The sequence below is a fragment of the Apteryx rowi genome, unplaced genomic scaffold (genome assembly GCF_003343035.1).
Source record: "Apteryx rowi isolate R43461 unplaced genomic scaffold, aptRow1 scaffold_65, whole genome shotgun sequence".
Taxonomy (NCBI): Eukaryota; Metazoa; Chordata; class Aves; order Apterygiformes; family Apterygidae; genus Apteryx; species Apteryx rowi.
In genome coordinates this window covers 635117-657406 of record NW_020450927.1, presented here as the reverse complement: position 1 = coordinate 657406, position 22290 = coordinate 635117, and the positions used below count along the sequence as shown (strand labels likewise).

Here is a 22290-nt window from a genome sequence, read left to right as displayed (position 1 = left end):
GGGCTGGGAAGGAGCTGTTCTCTGGTCTACCAACACAGAACAGTTGGACAGGTGCAACAGAGCTCCAGCAATCCAGTGCCAGGTTCCTGGTTCACGGCTGTTGTGGAGAACTGATGCTCAAAACAACATGGGATCTTTGAACAGCTTTGAATGCAAACAAACCACAAACCTAAATTTGTATCACAGGCTCAGTCTTCCTCAAACAGTGAGTCATGGCAATTAATGGAACAAACCCATGAAAGTTAGTCAGACAGGAAGATGGCCATTGCATAAGGTACATCTGATGGAACAACTGGCCCTCCTTCAGGATCCACTGACCTCAGTCGGATATGTGAGCTGACCTCACCTTATATAACTACAGCAAGTAGTTAAAACATTAAGCATTCATGATTCTGTCTGTTGCCTTTCAACCATGTTTATGCAAAAAACATTTTACATGCAACTACATATAAAGTGTGTGAGACAAGGCAAAGACGACTGTGGAAAGCTAATTTTTTTTTTATAGCACAGGAATTTAACTCCACATTTTTATAGTTAAAAGATTTACTTGTAAATTTTCAGAAAATTAAATCTGGACTCCAAGCTGAAACACTATAAATTTGAGAAGAACTCACTGTGATTACGGTGGAAAGAGTGAGAGAAAGTATGGTTAGATAGAGCAAACACACCTGAGATTTTCTACCTCTGCTGCTATTTGTTTGCCCGCAAGCTGCCTCTGCCTACAAGCTCTACAGCAGCTGAAATACTGCTATAGAAATTTGATAGAGTAGTTCGCCCTCTCTCAGCCAGTCATTATCCCTTATGCCTCTATGACTGTTGCTGCTGTTCATTGGTATTGATACTGGGCTAAGATCAGTACTGAGCGCTACAGGAACACAGACCAGGAAGGCATCCTGGACTCAGAGTGCATGGCTCCAGGAAAATGCAAGAGGCAAATCCTGGTAGACTTGGCACATACGCAAATAGGAGATTGCACTCATAAGCAAGGCAGGCTGTACTTTGAGCACAGCACCAAAACCATTTATCATGTTTTGGATAGGTATGAATGCAAAGGAGAGATCTGACGAAGGCACACTTGTGGAGATTTCCAAGGCCAAGGCAAAGCACAGGAGAAAGCACTGAAAGAAGGGGGCACTGACTTTATGAGGCTGTGATGCAGAGCAGAACAGAGATAGGCTATGAGAAGCTTTGAAGGAGAAATGGGCAGATTTAATTTGATAGAGCTAGTTAAACTGCTGCCTCAAGAGTCGGGCCAATGCTCCTAACAGTGCATGTTTAGTGGAGGTCAGCAGAGAGAGGACCTATTTATCAAGGGGATCCAATGCTGCAGTTACAGTGAGAGACATGTTAAGAGACAGGACAAGAATTGTGATAGATGGGAAAGAGCATACTGGTCTAAGGAAGGGCGGGGGGAAGACCAGGTTCTTCAATGCTGAGTCTTGGGAGATGGTAAACCATCCCAAAACCTTCAGACAGAAATGTGAAATTCAAATTTAGTCAGGAAAATAATCTGAAGGAGAGCAATAGATCCAAGTCATCAGCATAGAAATGGTGTCTGAATTGCTGGTAGCCCAAAAAAGTATAGGTGAAGAGAAGTGAATGAAAAAGTCTTCAGTATACTTTCAGAAAGTGAAGATGACAATGGAAAGGTGAGGAAGACTCTCTTGAACACACTCAAAGGTCAGAGAAGGGCTTCCATGGAGTTCAAAGGGCAGACTGAAAAACATCTATAAGGGAACTGATAGAGAGCAATTTAGAAACAGCACATTCATTGAGCTTTGGGGTGAGAGGAAGAGTTCAAACAGAGGAATGGAAGGGAGTTGGAGAGAAAAAGTCACATGGTACTTCTCTTGAAAACATCTAAGAAAATCTAGTTCAGAGAGACAAATGGAGACAAGTGGAGAACAAAGTTTGACATAGTTGCTGGAGCCAACAGGCAGGTTAACTTCTTGAAGAAGCTGAGTCAAACTCAAAGAATCAATTTGATTCAGTAGGAAAACTGAAGCAGGAGAGAATAGTCGGGGGGATTGGAAATCAGTGTGGCATTTCTGCTCTACAGGAACAGATAGTGGTAAAGTCAGTGGACTGACAGGGATGACCTTGAAATACCAACATCAGGAGATGCAGAACAGTGGGAAGAATCAGTGCAAGAAGGGAAGGAGAATGTGTTCTTTGAGACCGACTCCTCTCCTGTGTTAAGACCTGTCTCCTCCCCAGTCACTGTCATGTCCTTATACAAAGCTTGGGAAAGTTTCTCATACTACTTTCACTCCTCCCAAGATTTTCCTTGATCTTTACTCCCTGCTGTACCTTCCCATTTACTCAGATTCTCCAGTAGCCTCTTATGGGATGCTTTGTGAAAAGCCTTAAATCAGTGACTTGCTCAGCCCTAAATTTTGTCTATGCTGACAATAATAGATGTCTTGCGTGGTACGAAACACTTGATGAAGTGGTGGAGTCTACTGTTTACAGAGAACAGAATCCATCACCTTCCCTCCCAAGCTCATTAAATCTAAAACCAAGGACAGTCTTCAACCAAAGTCTTCAGTCTGTGCCAGAGTCTCAAAGTTGTTCAGATCCAGCTTCATACTTCACAGCTCTAGCTCTAGAGCCAAGACAACACCCCTTTTCCCCTGAACTTCAGTGGTAAAACCCTGATCCAACATTTCCAGATGGTGCCACCTCTGCTTAAGGGCTCTGGTTGGAAACGAACTCTGGGACCAGAGTTAAATGCAAGCTTTTGATTAAATCAGTTACCCTGATTACCCTTCTGTACATCTCCTTGTGTGTCATCAGGAGGGGTCCGAAGAGAACATGTGTGGCTGAAGCACTTGCCGTAGTAAGATGATTGTCAAGCTGAGCCTTGGAAGTGATTTCTGGACGCTGAGGGAATAAATTTCATGGAGATTTGCCTTCCTCAACAAGCAATTGTAGCAATATGCTATTGAAAAAACAGTCCTGAAACTCATTGAGGGAGGGAAACTGGCAAAAAAGAACTTTAAAACAGGTCTTTAATGGCAGCATAAAACTTTAAGGGTTGAACATCACGCACTTGTAAAAGCAGAAGGTCTAGGTCTGCTGAGCAGGTGTCAGGAGTAATTATTTCCAGTTACTTATTGAGAAACACTTTAAATCTTTTGACTGCAAAGTGTAAAGGCCTTTGCCAGAAAACTCTGACATTGAAGAGGTGGAGGGAGAGGCAGGAGAAAAAAAAAAAAAAAAGAGAGAGAGAGAGCAAGAGAGAGAGAGAGACAGCAGAAATAGAAGAAAACACACAGTGCATTTACACTCTAGTGAAGCAGTTGCCGTTTTGACTATTTGTAGTCTGCCAGGACTGGCGACCTTAAAGATCTGGCTCTAATTCACTGAAGACAAAGAGAACCTAGCCTTCAGCTTCAGTGGGAAATAAGCCAAGTTATAAAAATACGATTTAATTTGATAGTCATCCTCACATTTGCAGCTGGATTTGGAAGTGGCAGGTGCTCACTGCCTGTTCAGCTCTGGAGTCACTCAAATCTGGAGTCTCAGCTCTGAAATTACTGAAATGCTTGGTTTGTTTGTTATTAAGTTCCCCAAATTGAAGCTCACCATTTCCAGAATCATGGAGGATAGATCTGGAAGGTCCCAAAGAAGCCACCTTTCACTGTTGCAGGATCAGCCTTACCTAAACCATCCACAACAAATGTCAGTCTAATCCCTTCTGCAGAGTCTGCACTGACGGTGAACCTGCCACTCTCCCCAGGCTCTCTGTCCTAGTGCTTCAGCACTTTTACCATTATAAAGAGTTTCTTATATCAACTTGAATGTCCCTTGTCTGAATGTAACACCATGACCTTATCCACCACGGACATGGGGAACAGGGATTCATTTCCTAATAGCAGCAGCTGTTGGTACATCCAAAGTCTGTTACCATGACCTTCTTCTGTTCATTAAATATCCTCAATACTTTCCTTGGAGGTCATGTTTTCTAGACCTATAATCATATATGCTCTAGTTGTGGCAGTCTGACTAAGCACTAACTAGAAAGCACAAAATTCTCTAAATTTTTCTGTGGGCTTTGTTTGGCTTCAGGGACCATCAGTGTAACTCTTCCACTCCCACCCATCGGTTCTCTGAGCCTAGTGCTTGCACTCTTGTGTGATTGCCACAGCAGTGATTTTTCCCTAGATTCAACGCCCTTGCTAAAATATCAATGCTAGTCTTCAGAGGAAATCCGTGCTCAGCTTCATGACTGCTCCCATTCCAAAAGACTGACTGCCAGGTGTAAGTGTCCCTGTCTCCCTGAACACATGCTTGCTTAGCACCAAAACACCAAGTTCTACCAAAGAAGGATTAAGGTAGAGGGACAGGTACAAGATTTCCTCAAGTGACTCGTATTTGAAGTCAAAATGCTTTGTCTCAAGCCACAAGCTTTTCTTCAACCATGAAAGGTAAAAAACAACAACCCCAGGTGCCCACAAGTGGGGCTGACTTACTCACCCAGGTGACTAAGGGCCTCTTTATCCCATGGCCAGGTAGCAGCACCTGCCAACTCTTCCCTCACTGAACTGGCAAAGTAAACATTGAGGAAGTGGGTGCTGTTCAGCTGTAGTGCCTCCTTCAGCTCCTTCACGCTCATGTACGCCCTGCAAGGACAAGAGATGGGAGACAGTCAGCAAAAATATTAATGGAGCAAAGAGGAGATGCAGGAAACACCCAAAGAGATCTCCCAGGAAAGGATGCAACAGACTCCATCCTCAGCCCTCCGAGACCAAGAGCATCTGGGAAAGCATGATAAAATTTGGCTAGTTTCAACAGGATGTCCCACGAGACTACCAATTCTGCCCTGTGAGGAATGTGGGCAGGATGCAGTTACGCAAATCTGAAGAATTTTTACTAGTAACAGTAGCTTTGTTGTTATGGCTGAGTTTTACTTTTAGAGAAGGCTTTGGAACAATGAGGTCAGAAAAGACCCTAGAGAATGGAATAAAAGGAGAATAAATGGGAGGAGAAACAAAGAGAGAAGAAAGAAAATCACAGAATCACAGAACAGTTGGGGTTGGAAGGGACTTCCAGAGATCATCTAGTCCAACACCCTTGCTCGAGCAGGGTCAGCTAGAACAGGTTGCCCAGAACCACGTCCAGTCAGGTTTTGAATACCTCCAAGGATGGAGACTCCACAACCTCTCTGGGCAACCTGTTCCAGTGTTCAACCACCCTCACAGTAAAGAAGTGTTTGTGTTCAACTGGGATTTTCTGCATTTCAGTTTGTGCTCGTTGCCTCTCGTCTTATCGCTGGGCACCACTGAGAAGAGTCTGGCCTCATCTTCTTTACACCCTCGCATCACATATTTATACGCATTGATAAGACCAACCACCACCACCAGTCCCCCCACCCGCAGCCTTCTCCTATCCAGGCTAAATAGTCCCAGGTCTCTCAGCCTCTCCTCGTAAGTGGGATACTCCAAGCACTTTATCATCTTCGTGGCCCCTCATTGGATATGCTCCATTACACCCATGCCTTTCTTGTGCTGGGGAGCCCAGCACTGAATACAGCACTCCAGATGTGGCCTCACCAGCACTGAGTAGAGGGGAAGGATCACCTTCCTCAACCTGCTGGCAACACTCTGCCTAATGCAGCTCAGGATATCATTGGCCTTCTTTGCCATGAGAGTGCATGACTGGCTCACTGTCAACTTCTTGTCCACCAGGACCCCCAGCTCCTTCTCTGCAAAGCTGCTCTCCAGCTGGCCAGCCACCAGCCTGTACTGGTGCAAGGGGTTATTCTTTCCCAGGTGCAGGACTCTGCACTTCCCTTTGTTAAACTTCACGAGGTTCCTCTCTGCCCATCTATCCAGCCTGTTGAGGTCCCTCTGAACAGCAGCACAACCATCTGGTGCATCAGCCCCTACTCCCAGTTTTGTATTGTCTGCAGACTTGCTGAGGGTCCAGTCGGTCCCATCACCCAGGTCATTAATGAAAATGTTAAATGGTATTGGCCCCAGTATTGACCCTTGGGGGATACCACTAGTGACTGGTCTTAAGTTGGACTTTGTGTCACTGGTCACGACCCTCTGAGCCCAGCAGTTCAGCCAGTTTTCAGTCCACCTCTGTCTGCACTGTTGCCTTCTGCATAGGCCAGAGGTCTGTATCTGTGTTTATCGATACACCAACAGTCCTAGCGTTAGTCTTTGTGGAGTTCATGTTCTGAGCTGAGTAAGAGGATCAGGAGCTAACTTAATAATAATAATGCCAGTAATAATAGTAGTCGGATTTTAGGGCCTTGGGCTGTGCTACAAATACCAGGTATTCATTTTAATCAAGTACTACCATTCCCACCATCAGTGCCATGAACCTCATGGGCTAAGACAATGTTGGGAAAGGTAGCCCCATTTTCTGTGGGTCTTCAAAATCTAGGGAGCCTGACCCAGTTTGTGAAGCCATAGGGAAGACTCCATCAACTCAAGAGATTTCTAGAGGGGGAAAAAATGCATGGAAAGGCTTCAAATATATCACCATGGAAGGTTGATGGAAATGCATCGTTGTGGAAATATGTCATAAGAATGACTAAATCTGCAGTATAAGGCCAACAGCAACATTAAGGTGGTGGAAAGCATTTCACTTATTCCCATGCTTCCAGGAGTAATTGGCATCTTCAAGCTGCGTGGTCAGATTATGAAGGGAATGCAATCATTTCTTTATACTGGACTAGCCATGAAGGCACATCAGCTATATTTGAACTAGTAGCTTCTGTAAAAGTGACATCCCTTAGTGGATTTCTTGCCACATTGAATTATGGCAGAAAGCACAAAAAACCACCAAGCACAGGCTAAGGGGAAAAAAGTCATGTTCTCATTTGAGATCTGAAACGAGAAAGAAAACCAATGAGTGTGAGAGACGTGCAAATACACAATTTGAAATGGCAGGATCCCTAGTGAGGCGTTGTTATACCAACAGATTTGTTTAGAAAGAGAGAGATTGCTAGAGCAAATGGAGGAGAAGGAGGAAAAAGTGACTAAAAAAATAAGGAAACAAGATTCCAGAAGCAGTCTAGAGCAGGATGGCATGTGGAAAGGAGAGCTTTAAACACAGAGGTGGCCACTTCTCTGGATCTGAAATGGCAAAGATTTTTCAGAAGCCATTACTGACTTGGGAAGCGTGTGATGGTCAGCATCTACTGAGTACCTCTCCTCTACCGATCAGCCCTGATAAGCCATTGTAGGCTGGACATCTCACCCACCTTCCCAGCAACAAAGTAGCTCCAAAACTTAAAGTCACATAAGAAAATCTTGGCTGCACCATATGGCAGAATTTAACAGTGGGATGAGATGACCAACTTGTCTTCATCAGGCCTCAAGATCTGCCACCACAAAGCAGCATTCCCAGAACACTTTCCATAGCCACATCAGTTTGCGGAGAGAAAACTCTCCCAACCGGAAACGGTAAATTAGGATAACATGATCCCTTTTCTGTGATGTCTCGCCTGAGCATCCCAGACACGCGCCACGCTGACGCCATCTCTTCAACCCAACCAAGACGGGAGCAGGGCTAGAGGAATAGATAGGGAGAAGAATAAATAAACCTGAAGGACATATTTGTGGCATGACTCGGAAGGAAAAGAAACAAAAATTTCATAGAAATAGAGTGTAAAGGAGGGGGAAGGGGGAGAGAAAATCTCCCTCATGCACCAAGCTGCTCGGGGGACACAGACTTAAAAATAACGCTGATTCCTGACCTATGATATCTTGGAAAAATAGCCCCAAACCCTTCCAGGCCGTCCAAATTCCGAGAGCTGACGTCAGCCCTATTCAGAGGGATATTCCCGCCGCCTCTCTTCTGGAGACATGATGTTTTTCTGGCTGTCGCCTGCTGTTCCCTTGACACTAGCAACATTTTTTGTCTACCCTTAATTATAAATAACTGTAATTTCCTCCATTGAGAGATTTGGACAGTTCAGGGTGGCGTCAGGGGTAGGAGAAGCAGTTCCAAAAGAGAGATGTTCAAATAGGTTGGATGGAGAGGGAGAGGAAAGGACCCTGATTCACGCACTATAGCAAAGAAAGAACAAACATCATCCTGCCGGCATCCCCAAAGATGTGAGAAAGACCAAAACAAATCTAGAATGGGCAGTTCTGATTCCTCTCAGTCCACATTTCCCACTACATCCTTAGCTTAGACATGTAACTGGCGTCTTCGCCTGTCATTTACTGCCAAGGTTATGCTCCCCCTCTTCTTCAGCACTTCTGTGATTTTCCCTGGGGGGAAGGCAGAACAGCCTTTGGTCTCCACAAATAGGGTAAATGACAATCCTCCTCCCTGCTCCCCAAATAGCTTCCCAACTCCTCCAAGGCTGGAGGATTCCAAACTAGATGATATTTATGGCAGGGTGGGTGCTGCAAGCCAACACACAAACACATGGAGGGCCAGAAGAAGGTGTGAAGGCATAGCTTTCAGTTGAGCAGCAAAAACAAAGAATAGAGCAGAAGTCAGAACTGAGGCAGAGAAGGGTTGTTGAGTTTGCCAGAACCAAAGCAAATATTCTTCCAGAAATGTGCAAAACTCATTGGTGAGCAGCTACATTTGTCCTTCAATTATCTTGGTAACACCACCTTGACCTGGTACAACACAGAGGAGCCTTTACCCCAAGAGAGCACAGCTTGTCAAAAGAGTATATGCAGCAGTAGTCAGAGATTAGGGAAGGAAGGCCCACAGACTGCCGTTACTAGAAATGACTGTGGGCATGAACACCATCTGAAATAATGATATTTGGAAGAATAAGTCCAGATGTGGGTGCCTCCCATATGACAGGTGCTCACCTGTGATACTGTTGACTTCAACAGACCTCTCCTGAATGACACTAGCTGACAGTCTGATTCAAAAGCAGGCTTAGATACCACACTGCATACTATTTTATTTGTGGGACTCATAGTTGATGTAAGGCAAGATGGGGAAGAAACCTAGACCTTGTGTATGGCTCTACAGCAGAGTGGTAGAGCAGCACTGATGCTTCTGTGGTCCTGGTGCTCGGTCAGGAGCACTTGACTTTGTATGGGACATAACGATGTACTGTCATTGCACGATATTTCAGACTATGAAGACAAGAAAGGAAGACAAGAAGTCCAGCAGCTTCAGTTACTGTATCATCACAGAACTGTAAAATCAGAATTATAATTTAGGTTGGAAGGGACCTCCATAGGTCATCTAGTCCAACCCTCTGCTCAAAACAGGTTGCTCAGGGGCATGTCCAGCTGAGACTTGAACATCTCCAAGGATGGAGATTTCTCAATCTCTCTTGGCAACCTGTTCCAGTATTTAATCACCCTGTTGGTAAAATAAATAAATAAAAATCCTAATATCTAATCAGAATTTCTCATGTTTCAACTTGTGTCATTGCCTCTTGTCCTACCACCATGCAACTCTGAGAAGAGTCTAGCACCATCTTCTGTGCACCATCCAGTCACATCAAAAGGGAAAGCCATTGGATGAGTATTACTTTGCAAGGAAAACTATTACTGTCCTAAGGTCTCAAGACACAAAGCTTTCTTTCCTTGCGGTTGAAAAATTGTGCTCCACCCATGCTACCAAGCCTCTCTGGAGAACCCTCACATCCCTTCTCATGCTTCTGCCTTGACAATTTTGTCCTAGCCTATGGGGGTGACAGTATCTTTCTACTCATGTTGAAAGTCAAGCTCCGGACTAGCTTGGTAAAAGGAGAAAGATCAACATATTCTGGAGACAGAGCTGTTGCTGCTTCTCCAAGCAGCAATAATAGGAGTGCTGCTGGTGCACCAATGAGAGAGAGGAAAGGATCTGCTAATCTGCTGGGTAGTATAGGACAATGATGTTGTAAACCAAATTAAGCTTGTGTTAAGGTGGGAGAGGAGGAGCGAGAGGGGCAGGTTTTAGTGATAGCCATATCATAATAGGAAGACTTGGGGCCTTGCATGGACACAAAAATGGCCATTACCAGCGAAAGACAAGTGGTGGCATTTCTGAATGAAAAGCAARGCCATCATGTACCCCATGCAACATCATAAATCAAGCCAAATTCTCTGGGTATTGCAAAGGATGCAGTATGTAATACCACAGGAATTCCACTGTAATTCAAAAATAGGAGTCTTTTCCCTGTAGACATTTCAGAGGGGATGTGGGAGTGGGGTTGGATGGAAGGTGTCCAAGTGCCCTCCATGGACAGCTGGAAAATACTTGAGACCCAGCCAGTTCCAGGCTAACCATGAAGCCTTAATGAAGTCACAGGGGATTCTGCTCTGCTTTCATGTCCCTCACCCACTGCAAGGAAATTCTTCTTCCTACTCCTGCCAAGCAAGGAGGCTGCCTTTTTCCTCAAACTTCTGCTTGACAAGTGAGGAATCCCTCAGACTTCCCAGGAGCAAGCACCAGCTTGCCAGTAATTTTTTGGTTTGGCAGGCATACTGACAACATGCTCCACAAAGGCTGGAAAGGGTTAACACAACACAGAGCAACCTAGTTTCTGAGGCACCCAGCTGAAAGAGCCACAACTCAGTCCCTGAAGATAGGTGCTGAAAAGTGGCACAAACTATTTTCTGAGGGCAGACTCTCTAAGCTCTCTGTATAGTCATTAAAGAGACACACTCCTCCAGATGATAAGCCAATGCGAACATCTGAGTCCTGCCACAGGACTTCTTTTCCTGTTGACGCCACAGGAGGCTATCTATAGAGACTATAGAGATGCCACTATAGAGACTTCTTCCAAACTTAGGTAATCGTCACGCATGCGAATCATCCTTGCTAGCATTTGTGAATCCCCATCTCTGTTTCCAACACACCAATTCATAGGTGATGCTCATCCCTGCTGCACTGCTCCCTTCGACCTCGTTGCAGGCAGACAAAGCCCACTCCCACAATGCAAACAGGATACGGTACCACCTTGGCAAAGCATACAAGCCGAGACAGGTTACTTGGTCTGCCTCCAGACCAGACTATGATGTTTCTCATAACTATAGCTGCCTCACACTCTGGGTTTCCCTTCCCTGAAATTTCTTGCATTGTTGCAAATGGGGGGATACTGTATTTTAGATGAAAGCCAGAGTCCTCCTTTACTCATTAAGGCTATTCACATCCACAAGACTGTGGCCTAGGAGCTCTGACTTGAGGCCAGCACTATGCTGGTATGCCACAAACATAATTGCCAGCATTGTGACAACAACTTCACAAGGCAGTAACATCCAAATGACTTTCACTCAGCTGGCAGGCCTTGCTGATGGGGGCAGATATGAAACATGTCTGAGAGGTTCAGAAAAGACTGAGTAACAGCCAGACATTCCCCTGGGATGACGAGAGGCACAAGGATGCTGGAACAGTGCCCTCTGTAGTCAACAGGAGTCTCTCAATAGCTTCAATGGGTATTGGACACTAGCCAAAGAGTTCAAAGCCGTTTGGGTACACAAGGGATGAGGGCATCGCATACCTTCTTGGACCTGCCTGGGAAAACCCATCTCTGAGGCACTGACACCATCAACAGAAGAATGGCCTAGAAAGCAGCACTGCATAAGAGATAGAGTTTAAAATTTGAATGAGGGGCTGAGGATCAAGATGTCAAAAAGGGACACAGGGCAAAACTGTTATCTGATGGCCTTAGGGATCAGGAGATTCCCTTATATATGAGCAATTCCTGTCGCATTCTAAGGTTACCCTCAAAATCCCTGTGGGAGGTCGATTTGGCTTTGGGACTGAAACAGCAGGCTTGGAATGAGTTGCACTGGCAGAGCTGTGGGCAGGATCAGAAAGACAAGAAGGGCTCTGGTTCAAGACTGATCCTTTCACATAGATTTGCTGAGGAAAGAGACTAAGCAGTCTAACAGACCATTATCCACATAGCATACCTGCTCCCAGTTCTATCAGATGGTTGTGTGCAACTTCTTGAGGTCAGATTTGGGTAAGAAAGTCAATAACATTAGCATTAAACTAGAAAGCCCTAAAGGGCATTTTACCCTAAGATAGGCCGAAGAATAAATGCTGCTAACAATGGTACAACCCAGCTATTCATGGAAGTGTTTGCTAACAGAATTATTCACTAAATTGTCACTGAACCAGCAAAAGGCAATGCTATTTAAGACCTGGTTTTGGYAAGCAATGTAGAAGTTATAGAAGACTTACATGAGAAAGAAAACTTTCAGATTAACTTAAATGGGGGGGGGGAATAAATGCAGGCCTTGAACTRATAACGGAATGGAAAAAACAAAACTGACTAGCAGACAACGCTACGCCCAAGAGGCTGGGGAGAGCAGGGGTGAAATGAGAACTCCCAGAAGTCAGTCTGACTCCAGTGAAAACAAAGAGTAAAAGGTCCTTTTAGAAATAAAAAGAAGAGCACAGGAAAAGAAAAAGGAGTGGGTCTGCTGGACAGGGAGCTGAATTTCAGCATAACTGAGATGCATCCATGGACAAATTAATACATGGTCTCCACCTTTATTTAGGATGGTGAGGTAGAGTTTTAGTTTTATTCCAGCAAAGTACAGCAATATTAAAAGCAAGGTACTGGAGCAGAGCTCAAGCTAGGGAGAAAAGGGTGGTAGCAGCTGGATTGGGGCTGGGTGGCTGAGGTGACATTTGGACTGGGTGGGAGGAAAGGTGAAATGATGAAGATGAAAAAAGCAGGACAGGGAAGTACAGCAGTGAAAATATTCACGAACAGAGGGAAAAAGAAAAACTCAGTGAATGCAGTACATCTGCAGTGGGGCCCTGGGGAAATGTCACCCTGAAACTTGAAGGATTGACCACAGGTCATAAGACCAAAGAGCAGTAAGTGTGATATATACATTGGTATCTACAAGAATGAACAAAGATCACAATGAGACAAGTTAATGTGGTTATCCTCACTCTAACAGACCTTAAATACACTTGCAAATTTCAGACTTTGAGGTATAAAGGTTTCCACGTTATTAGTTCCACCCTTCCACCCCTTCCCCCCAAAAGTCATGGAAATAGGTAGTTTGATGGAGACAAGAGACTACATTTGAGCCACCACTGAACAACTGATGGAAACAGGGATTTAGCTTTTCTCAAACTCAACTGACAGAGCTCCTCTGCTTGACAGCCACACCTTTTTAGTCATCAGAGAGACCAACAACAAAACAGATCCATAGGGACTGAGATTTCCTTAGTGCTTGAACACAGGGAATGAAGTAGATGTGATCAGCTGGAGTTCAGTAAAGTATGAGCAATGCCCTCTTTGGGAAAACTCTGAGTGAACTGGCAGGAAAACCAAATTTTTAACCAGCTGACTGAGTCAACAGATCCCAGATACTGCAGGAGTGAACACAGGTAAAGGCATGCTCTATGTGCTGATGTTTCTTTCAAGAAGCCACAATGAGACATCAGGGACTTCTCTTTGCCTCCTGGCACCATGCCGTGGCACCCAACTTTAGGAAACCCATGTTAATTCCTCACCACCAGCCTGTTCAAAGCCTGTTTGCTTTTCAGCTATACACTGTTTCCTCTCTGGATCCTGCTATAGCTCTGTTGACAGCTTACATGCAGAGTGAGGGAGCAGGGGCTTGTTTTAAGGCTAGCTGTGCTTTGCACACTTGAACTCACATTTTGGAGGCTGGACAAGCAGCTCCTCACTGATTCAGGCTTTACAGCTCCTCAGGCACAAGGGATGGGCCCCGACAAACTTTGAATAAATGGGAATAAACAGCAGCCTGGAAAAGCCTCTCCACTTATCATCTGCTGATATGAAAGGAAGACTTCTTAGCTAGTGACAGAACAAAAGCAGAAAAGCCAGCTGTGCCATTAACAGCTAGGTGCTTACAGCTGTCTGAAGGAATACAAGCACCACCTGTCTGTCTTGACGAGCTTTCTGTCTCAGGAGTGGTTTATTCCAGGCTGCACTCTCACTCCACCACAGGCAACTCTCAGGACACACGTGCACCCCACCAACAGATGTTCTGACCTCCTCTTCCAAATGCTGCGGCTTGCAACAGAAAAACACTGCCTTCGGATACAGCCTTCTCTTGTGGCTTTTCACAGGAGGCTTTGCCAAATTTGAGGCTTCTCTGGGAGTATGCTAAGCCATCTGCATCAATCAGCCCCCAGCCTCCAGGATTTCTGACCAGGACTGCAGGAGTAGGGAATTCCCTCTATCTCTCCTCTGAAGACACCAGGATGTTTAATGGATCTTTCTTCAGCACAGCCTAATCTAACAGGAATGGATGGGCTGCCAATGAACTTCCTCAGTCTCATTTCCTCCTCCACCTGACAGTGCCTTGAGCTCTATACCAGAGAGGCAGTTTGGCCTGTTGGCTTGAAAAATCATATTGATCGCATGTGCATCAGATGCTTGGATCACTGAAAAACACTGTTTTTACAATGTAGGCATCCTCAGGCCACGGTTGGCGTACTGCCTCGCTCCCCTGCTAGCCGTTGCACAGGTGGTGGACACTACCGCCTCCCTGATGGGAAGTGGCTGCAACCCAGCACTGCTGGTGGGCACTGCTCAAGTGTCAGGACAGCTCTTTCAGGAATCCCAGCAGCTGTCAGATGGAGAAAGGCACTGCTATGCTAAGAGGGTTGCACCTCCAACTGCCTGCTCAGTAGCACATACCTCAATGTGCCTGTGCTGGTTTCCTAACTATAACTGAGGTAGGACCTGGCCTTCGGACATCTACTGATCAGGTGATGTTTTTGAATTGCTCACATGGACATAGGCACCAGTATTTTGTCCAAGTTGCATTTCAGTTGCCCAAGAAACCAAATGGTTGTGTGGCTACTTGAGACACCTCTCCTGAATTCCCAGAGGAGTCAACCCTGCACTGTGGAAAGCACCAGGACCAACAATCAGTGATCCCAAGGGGGCAAGAATTCCTAATGAATCCTGCTGGCTGTATGGCAGGGGAGAAAATCCCACAGTATTCGCTCTATAGATAGATGCCTACCCTTCCTCAGGAGCAGGAATCCACATAAGTCTCCTTTGCTTTCCTCAGATTAAATTTCCTTAGAAAGTGGGAGACTAATTCACCCCCTTGGCTCCCTGATTCCCAGCCCAAATCCCATCCAGCATCGCAATGTTGCTGGAGAAGAAGGTGCATCTTTCTGCAGTGGTCTTTTGGAGGAGGCCTTTAAACACAGCCCCACAACACAGACATCATCTCCTAGGAAAAAAAGGCTCAGAGAGGGGTCAGAGCAATAGAAAGAGGACTGTTGAGTCAGAAGCAGGCGCACACACACGGCAGAAAAAAAGAGGGCTGTCGAAAGGGAGCAGAGGGATGCAGTGAAGCTGATTGAAGGAGGCATGAATGGAGACAAACAAGTGAAATCGGACCTTTGGCTCAACAGGAACTACCTGACCTCTCCCTCAGATGGGGCACGGCAACTTTTGGCTGACGCCAGCAGTCAGCCCGTGTCTTGCAAGTTATTTCTGTTTGGCAGAGACAGTAAGCAGCAAAGCCCTAATCAGAAAGGACAGCTGGACTGCAAAGCTCCCTCATGGACCGCTAGTTCTCTGCTGAGCCAAGACACAGGAGTCAGGGCTGGGACCCCTTTCTCCTGTACTGCTATTTCCCCATCTTAGTGCCTCCCTTGAGAAAGGCCTCCAATTTCTAAAGGACGGAGCAGCCACACCGAAGAGTCTCAGCCCTTTGGGTCACCTCCTGAGGGAGATCTGCCAGAGCTATAACCTTCTTCCATTGCCAGTGGTGAGCAGGGATATACAATGCCTCTCTGCTCCACAGCTCTACAATTGCACAGCATGACCTGCCCTGTTTCAGGACCTCACACCTCTCATCACCCATGCACAGAAATCTAAAGAGCTACCAGGAATGTGTGAAGAGTGAGTGTCCCCAACACAGCTGCTTCTCCCCCACCATTGCAAGCCCCCAGTCACCATCCTTCCATCTCTCAAGCCACTTCTCACCCAGAGGCAACCCACAGGGATACTTTGCAATCCCACACTTTTAGCACACCCACAGCCTGCTTTAGGATCCATCACAACACCAGCAGCCCTGCCCCAAAGAGCTTCTACCCCAAAACAGAAAGGCAAGGACTTGGAAAAAGAACACTCTCTTCTTTATAAGGTGACCTTACCACYACATTTTCTCACACATATACTGATGTGTTTGGGGTTTTCTTGCTCAGAAATTTTGGCTGAGTAGTAAAGAGAATGTGGACACTCAATAGAGGTGTACAACATACACAAAAATGTATGTATAATTCTATCTGGAAAACACAGCATGGCCAAGAATAGACCCACATATTCAGCATTCCTTACAGGACTTCAGCCCTAATGGATCATCTGGTTCTGTGAAACAGCCAAAGCCTTACAGATCCCCTATACACACTTGAAAGTTAATACAAAATAAGCCAAATGTTTCCCCCAAAGCTCCCCTAGGAGACTGGCTTTGAGCACTACTGATTCACCTCATGAACCTTCCTTTTAACCCCCCTAGGGAGGACAAATCCATGCAAGTCCCATAAACTTCCTGGCTTATGTGACAATTCTTCTGTTGCTTAAGTGTAATGGGCCATCAACTTTCCCCTGGGATAAATTTGTCCCGGTAATCTGTGTTTTAGTGCTCTACGTCTTGGGGGAGTTGATAGCATTTGGGGTTTATTTTAATGGGAGTTGGTTGCTGTGATCAATCGTAGAAACTCTATTTCCACGGAAATGAGTATTTAATAGATTTTTGAAAATGATGGTTATTGACCCAATGGGCCTTAATGGCTTAAAAACCATCTGATTGTAGTATGTAAGAGTAAATGCAGGTTTTCAAATGCGTACTGGAATAGGTAGTAAAAATCCTTTTAAATTATAGGGACCTGGTCAATAGGGAGTTTCCATTTGCTTATTTGGCCTTTATTTCTATCAGAATGAATCATGACCATCTCTTCCTCAGAGAGACTTACTATTTCCTCATGGGTGAGATCATCTTAAAACGTGTGACCCATCTGAGTCCCATACAGGTATGGGGGTGTCTTTCATTAGACCGGATGGCGATGTAGAGTCAAGCTTTCAAAACGGCTCAGTTTCCAGCTGCTCTCATGGGTGGGAGCAGAAGACAGAGCTCATCGCTTGCCTTCAGTGGCTGTGGGCACTCTCTGTTGCTCCCAGTGAGAGCTTCCCGGGAGCTAGAACCCCAAAAGTGCTTCTGAGACTCTCGTCCTCCTGGGCTGAACTCACCCTACGGGTTACCAGTTGATGATCCTACACTGAATTTCTAAGGCAGAAATCTTGGTTTATCTAGGGATAACATCTACCAAAAACATAACCAGGAGTGAACTCAGGAAAGAACTAATTACTAGGCAAATAATCCTGGAAGCAAAGAACAGACTAAAGCCAGATTCTTATTTCATGGCGTCTTTGAGCTCCAAGTGAAGCTCTTCCCTCCGCCACAGCTAAGGCATGCATTTAAGGTTATCACCCTCACGGGCTCTCCAAGGTCTATGAAGGCTCAACACAGGCTGCAGATACTCCCCACCTTGGGCACATCACAGGGTCAGCTTCCCTTTCCTGGCTGCCTGTTTCCATGAGCTTGCAGGAACACAGATGTCTGATATTTGTACCTGTCTGTTTGAAACCAACCAATGGGTACAGACATTGCGAAGGGGAGAGCCCAATCCATGCATGTGTGTGACAGCAAGGCCACGTACCTGTCACCTGTGTAGGAAGCCAGGCAAAAAACAACACAGACCTGAAAATCCTGAGACTGCAAAGAGACTTCTGTCCTCCTGTTTCCTCCAACTTTCCGCTTCAAAACCCCAAAAAAGTAGGAATTCAGGAGTTCAGATTTGCAACCTTGTCTCTCCTGTTGCCTCCCCTCTATATCAGTGGAGTAAGCAAAGGAGACACATATTGCAGCTCATCACCTGCTATTGCCCCAGTAACATAGTCTCCCAGTGCCATCCTCAAGCAGGTCCATAACAGAGTCCAACCTGCTTGCAGCAAAACTCACCTACACCCCCTGCATCTCAAGAGCATGCAAGGAAGGAGCAATGCCACCGACCAAGTGCAGACTGTGGGTGTAATCCCAAAGCTTGTGCCCGCCTGGTGATGGACCCCACGGGGTGGGCTTTCCACCTGCATTCAGTCCTGGCCTCTTGTTCTCAGAGGGCACGCTGAGAGCACCTCTGGGAAGGAGGCTTAGACCATCACAGTGATTTCTAAAATTCACCCTCCTTCTCCCAGATCACCTGCCTGGCTGCGAGAGCATGGCTCTAACTGCAGATCTAGCAATCTGGGAAGCTACTGCACATTTACAAGGGTTGTGTGAGGACTGTCTGAAAGCTTGGCCCTAGAGAGGGAGAGGGGAGCCATCACTGCAAGACATCTCTGAAAAGAAAACAGAGGAAAAAAGCATTGCGGGGGAGAGTTAACCAGAAGATCCAGTTTTGAACTATTTAAGGGAAAGAAAGGAACCCTGACAGGGAGAAAGGCAACATAGCAAAGCAGCAGCTTGGGAAAGGAGGGAAGAACTTCAGTCCAGCATTTCTCTTAATGGCTCAGCTCCAAAGCCCAGCAAAGGCAGCATCACGGCTCCAGTGCACACCAACACACTTTGGAGAGACTCACTATCCACAACATGGGATAAGCACTCGCCTTCTTTTTATAATGTTGATGCTGGCTGATGAGATGCTTGCATTATACAGAACGTGTGCGAGAGAGGGTGAGTGAGAAGCACAGGGGGAAATAGAGGAATATGTTTGCAGCCCCTTGTGGTTTTGCTACGTAGAATTCAACAGTGGCAAGTTATTCTAGAGCAGGCTCCAAGCTAAACAAAACCAGGTACAGCTCAATTTCTGCCTGTATTGTTTGTTTCAAAGAAAAATAAAAAACTTCCAGGGCCAGGACCAAATCTTATAGCACTTTTTCCCTGTCTCCAGTTGTGCAGATAAACCCTATCCCACCTAAACCATAGCTGATTTACATCAGGTCTAGTCCTCTCTTTTACTTTTTGCTTGCAGCAAGAAATGAATAAACATTTTAGGTTGAGGGAGGTCTCAAGACCTTTGCAAACAAGTCTGTGTCCCCAGGAACCTGAATTTCACTGCCAATTTTTATAGTGCCTTTCTCAATCTGCTGGGGAAAAGGCAGAGGGGATAAAGCAGGTGAGAGTCATGTTCCTGTCCTCCCTCCTTGCCGTTGCATGGGTTTTATGTGGCCGAGCAAAGCCCCTCAGGACCAGGAGACTCAGCTAAGCACTCCAGACAGAGGGGAATTGTGCAGATGGGAGTGTAGATTTTTGCCTTGTGTTAAACAGCACTGAGCATTGTCAGCTTCATCTTCTGTCATTAAATGACCCTCTTCCCCATCTAGGGACTAGGAAGAAGGATGCCAGAGCCCCATGGTAAAGTCAGCTCTGTGTTGTTGCATGATGAGTGAATGAGACAGCTAGGTTTTCTGTGCCTCATTTTCCCCAGCTGAAGAGCAGGAAATACCTTTGCCTATAGCACAGGCAGGTGGGTCCATGTTTGCAGCCACCACAGAAGACATGATATTTGCTGTGAGGGCTTTTCAAAGGAGCTTAAAGAAGTTAGAAAGCCACATCCCACTGCTGTTCAACAGAAGGCAAGTGTCTATCTTTTCTGGATACCACTGTTGTTTCACCAGGTGCCTACTCCTTTCCTATCTGTCTCCCACAGCATCTTCCTCTGTAGGACAGATCTCAGAAAGCTGGTGGAAAGAGGGAGAGCTGTGGCCCAGAGGAGTGTGGTGAGCATGACCCTAAAACACATGTGTGAGAAGACATGTGTCACACTCCTGTCTAAAGCAAATTGGTTTCCGTGAGGATGGGAGAGGCCAAGCCCCTAGATCGAGGTCACCTCCAAGAACTGTTCTGGTGACCACTAGTGGCAAGCAAGGGTCAGTTTCATTTCTTTATCCAGCCTACCCAACTGATATGGCAGCGGAATAGGAAGGATTTCCAAGTGATGATCAGCTGAGCCCGCAGCTAAGTGTTGCAATGAACACACAGCAATGAGGCAGTATGAACCAGCAGAACATGTCTGCGAAAGGATGTTTGAAGACCAGAGTCCTGTCTTTCCAACCTCTGGGCTGCTGTTGCCCTTTCCAGCTCCTGCCTGTCTCATCCATTCATGCTGAAAGCTCCTGGGCACTGGCAAGCGAAGAACCCTTTTAACAGGGCTGGCAACATGGGGTGAATTTGTTGGGCAGGGATTAAGCTCCAGTGGAACTGAGCTAAGAGCACCTAGTTCCTCTGCAAGGGGAACCATGCAGCCCTGTGTTTTTACAAAGCCCCCTCATGCACTCTTCACCACAAAGGTGATCTCCAGTCTTGAAAACAGACCTAAAACTTTGCTACATTCACCACAACAGTTTTTCACTCAAGGGCAAATATTTGAAGCCTTGATATTGGTTATGAAAGGGACTGAGACAGAGAAAAAGAAAAGAACTGTATTCAACCCAAACTTCTCTCTTTTTTTTTTTTCCTCCTTTTATAAAGGGAAAAACCAAGTCCCAAGTCTCCAATTTATTTTTAGGTCCAAGAGATTGGGTGTTCCAGCCCAGAGCACGGCGCACACAAGCCAGCATTCTAAAAATGCCTTCCTCTCGGATATAAAAAGGACGCGAGATAATTTATTGGGGAAGTTTTGTAATGTAATGATCATACGTTAACCACAAACAAAAAAATCTGAGGCTGCCTCCGGACCCCAGCGCAGCCCTTGGCAGGCAATAATCGCAAATGCTTAGCATCCTCTCCCCCCTCCAGACCCTTCTAATGAAGTCTTTTGCCTTGCACTGTTCTGGTGGGTTTGGGCTCCGCAGAACTCTGACCATCCTGTTCCCTCTCCCCCCAACCCCAATCACCCTCTGTGGATGGACAACTTGATTTCCTAAATAATGGGAATGGCTGAGCCAAGGAAAACTAAAAACAATATGTTCATTTAACAGCTCCAATGGCTGCAGCTCAGCCTGCCAACCCAAACGCTGGATAAATCATTCCAGAGACACCATCAACGCAGAGCTGACGGAGTCCCACCAGACTGCTGCCAAGCTCCTTGCTGCCCTGCTGTTTTGTTTCCTGGGGTCTCTCTAGCCTCGTGAGGGTCTCAGCTGGGGCCAACTGCCTGCAGACAGAAATATGGACAGACGAGCAGGAGTCCTGTGGAGGGCTAAAATTAAGGACAAAGAGTGACACCACCCCCACCCCCCCAGCCCTTGAACACACACTGTTCCTTCACAGTTGTCATCCTGATAAAATCAGCCCCCTTAAGTAAGCCTCTGGGACAGTTGTGCTTGCTAGAACAATAGCTCACATCTGGACAGACTGTTTTCCCCGAAAGCACCCAAGCTGCCTACAACTGTTGGGCAGGGATCCTCCCTTCCCCCTCGCATGCAGATCCTTTCTTCCCTCTCTGCGCAGATGCAGCTATCCCTGGGGTGAGACCTGGCAGGTACCACACAGCACGTGCTGCATGACAGCTTCAAACTTACAGAAAAGCTTACAGGAGTTAATTGAGACGTGTCCTTGAGCTGAGGTTTATTGGCGATTAACCCCCGAGCCTACTACCTTGGGAAGAAAATGACTGCATCACTGTAGATTTTATGTCTTATTTGCACCCAGAAAGACACATCAGAATATTTGGGCACATCCAGAAAGTGCTAGAACTTGCTTTTCAGAATGAGATGTTTTGGCTAATGCCAAAGAGAGGGCTGGTAACCAGCCCCTGATCTCATAGTCTGCACCCTCACACTCCTTTGTTCCCCTGGAGTAACACAGCTGAGCTCTAGTCCCACTGAACCCGGGGCATGCAGGGAGCCAGTGCTTTCTCACTGATTGTAAAAAGTTCAATACGTAGCCCTCTGCTCTTGACCAGGGTCCCCAAGATCTCACCTGCTCCCTTCCCTAGACGGCTGTGCCCAGGTGCCACTTCCCATTGGAGAGGAGGCACTGTCTCCATGCTGAACTCCCCTCACACCTCCTCTGACACTCCTGACCTTCCCCTGTGGACCTCTCATCACTGTCTGGGGACACAGCCCTCAGCTATGCTTTCTTTCCCTTCATCAGCCCACACCAGAGATGTTATTATCTCCCTCTCTCACGCCTTCTTTGGTGTGAAATGAAAGCCCCAAAGAGCCCTTTGGGATGCCTGACTCACATTTTGTGATACAGGTTGGGAGATGCAATACAGCTCTCTCTCAAGAGCCTGGAAGAGGCGCAGGTTAAAATGAGAAGGCCAGCATGTGAAACATGCCACAGAAAAGACGCATCAAATGGAAGGAAAAGAGCAGCTTTCATAGCTAACAGGGAATTGGAAAGAAGAAACAGGAGGACTAAGCAAACAAAATATATCTTGCAGAGAAAGAGAAGGCAG

At 46.2% G+C, this 22290-nt stretch overlaps 1 protein-coding gene across 1 annotated transcript in view; it reads right to left on the bottom strand.

Moving 5' to 3' along the window:
• The window catches only part of PAPPA2 (pappalysin 2), a 121196-nt gene that overhangs the window by 75775 nt on the left and 23131 nt on the right, over positions 1-22290 (bottom strand). The window contains exon 4 of the mRNA XM_026084646.1: positions 4480-4625. Within this exon, the coding sequence (XP_025940431.1) occupies positions 4480-4625 (146 nt within the window). The remainder of the gene's footprint in view (positions 1-4479; positions 4626-22290) is intronic.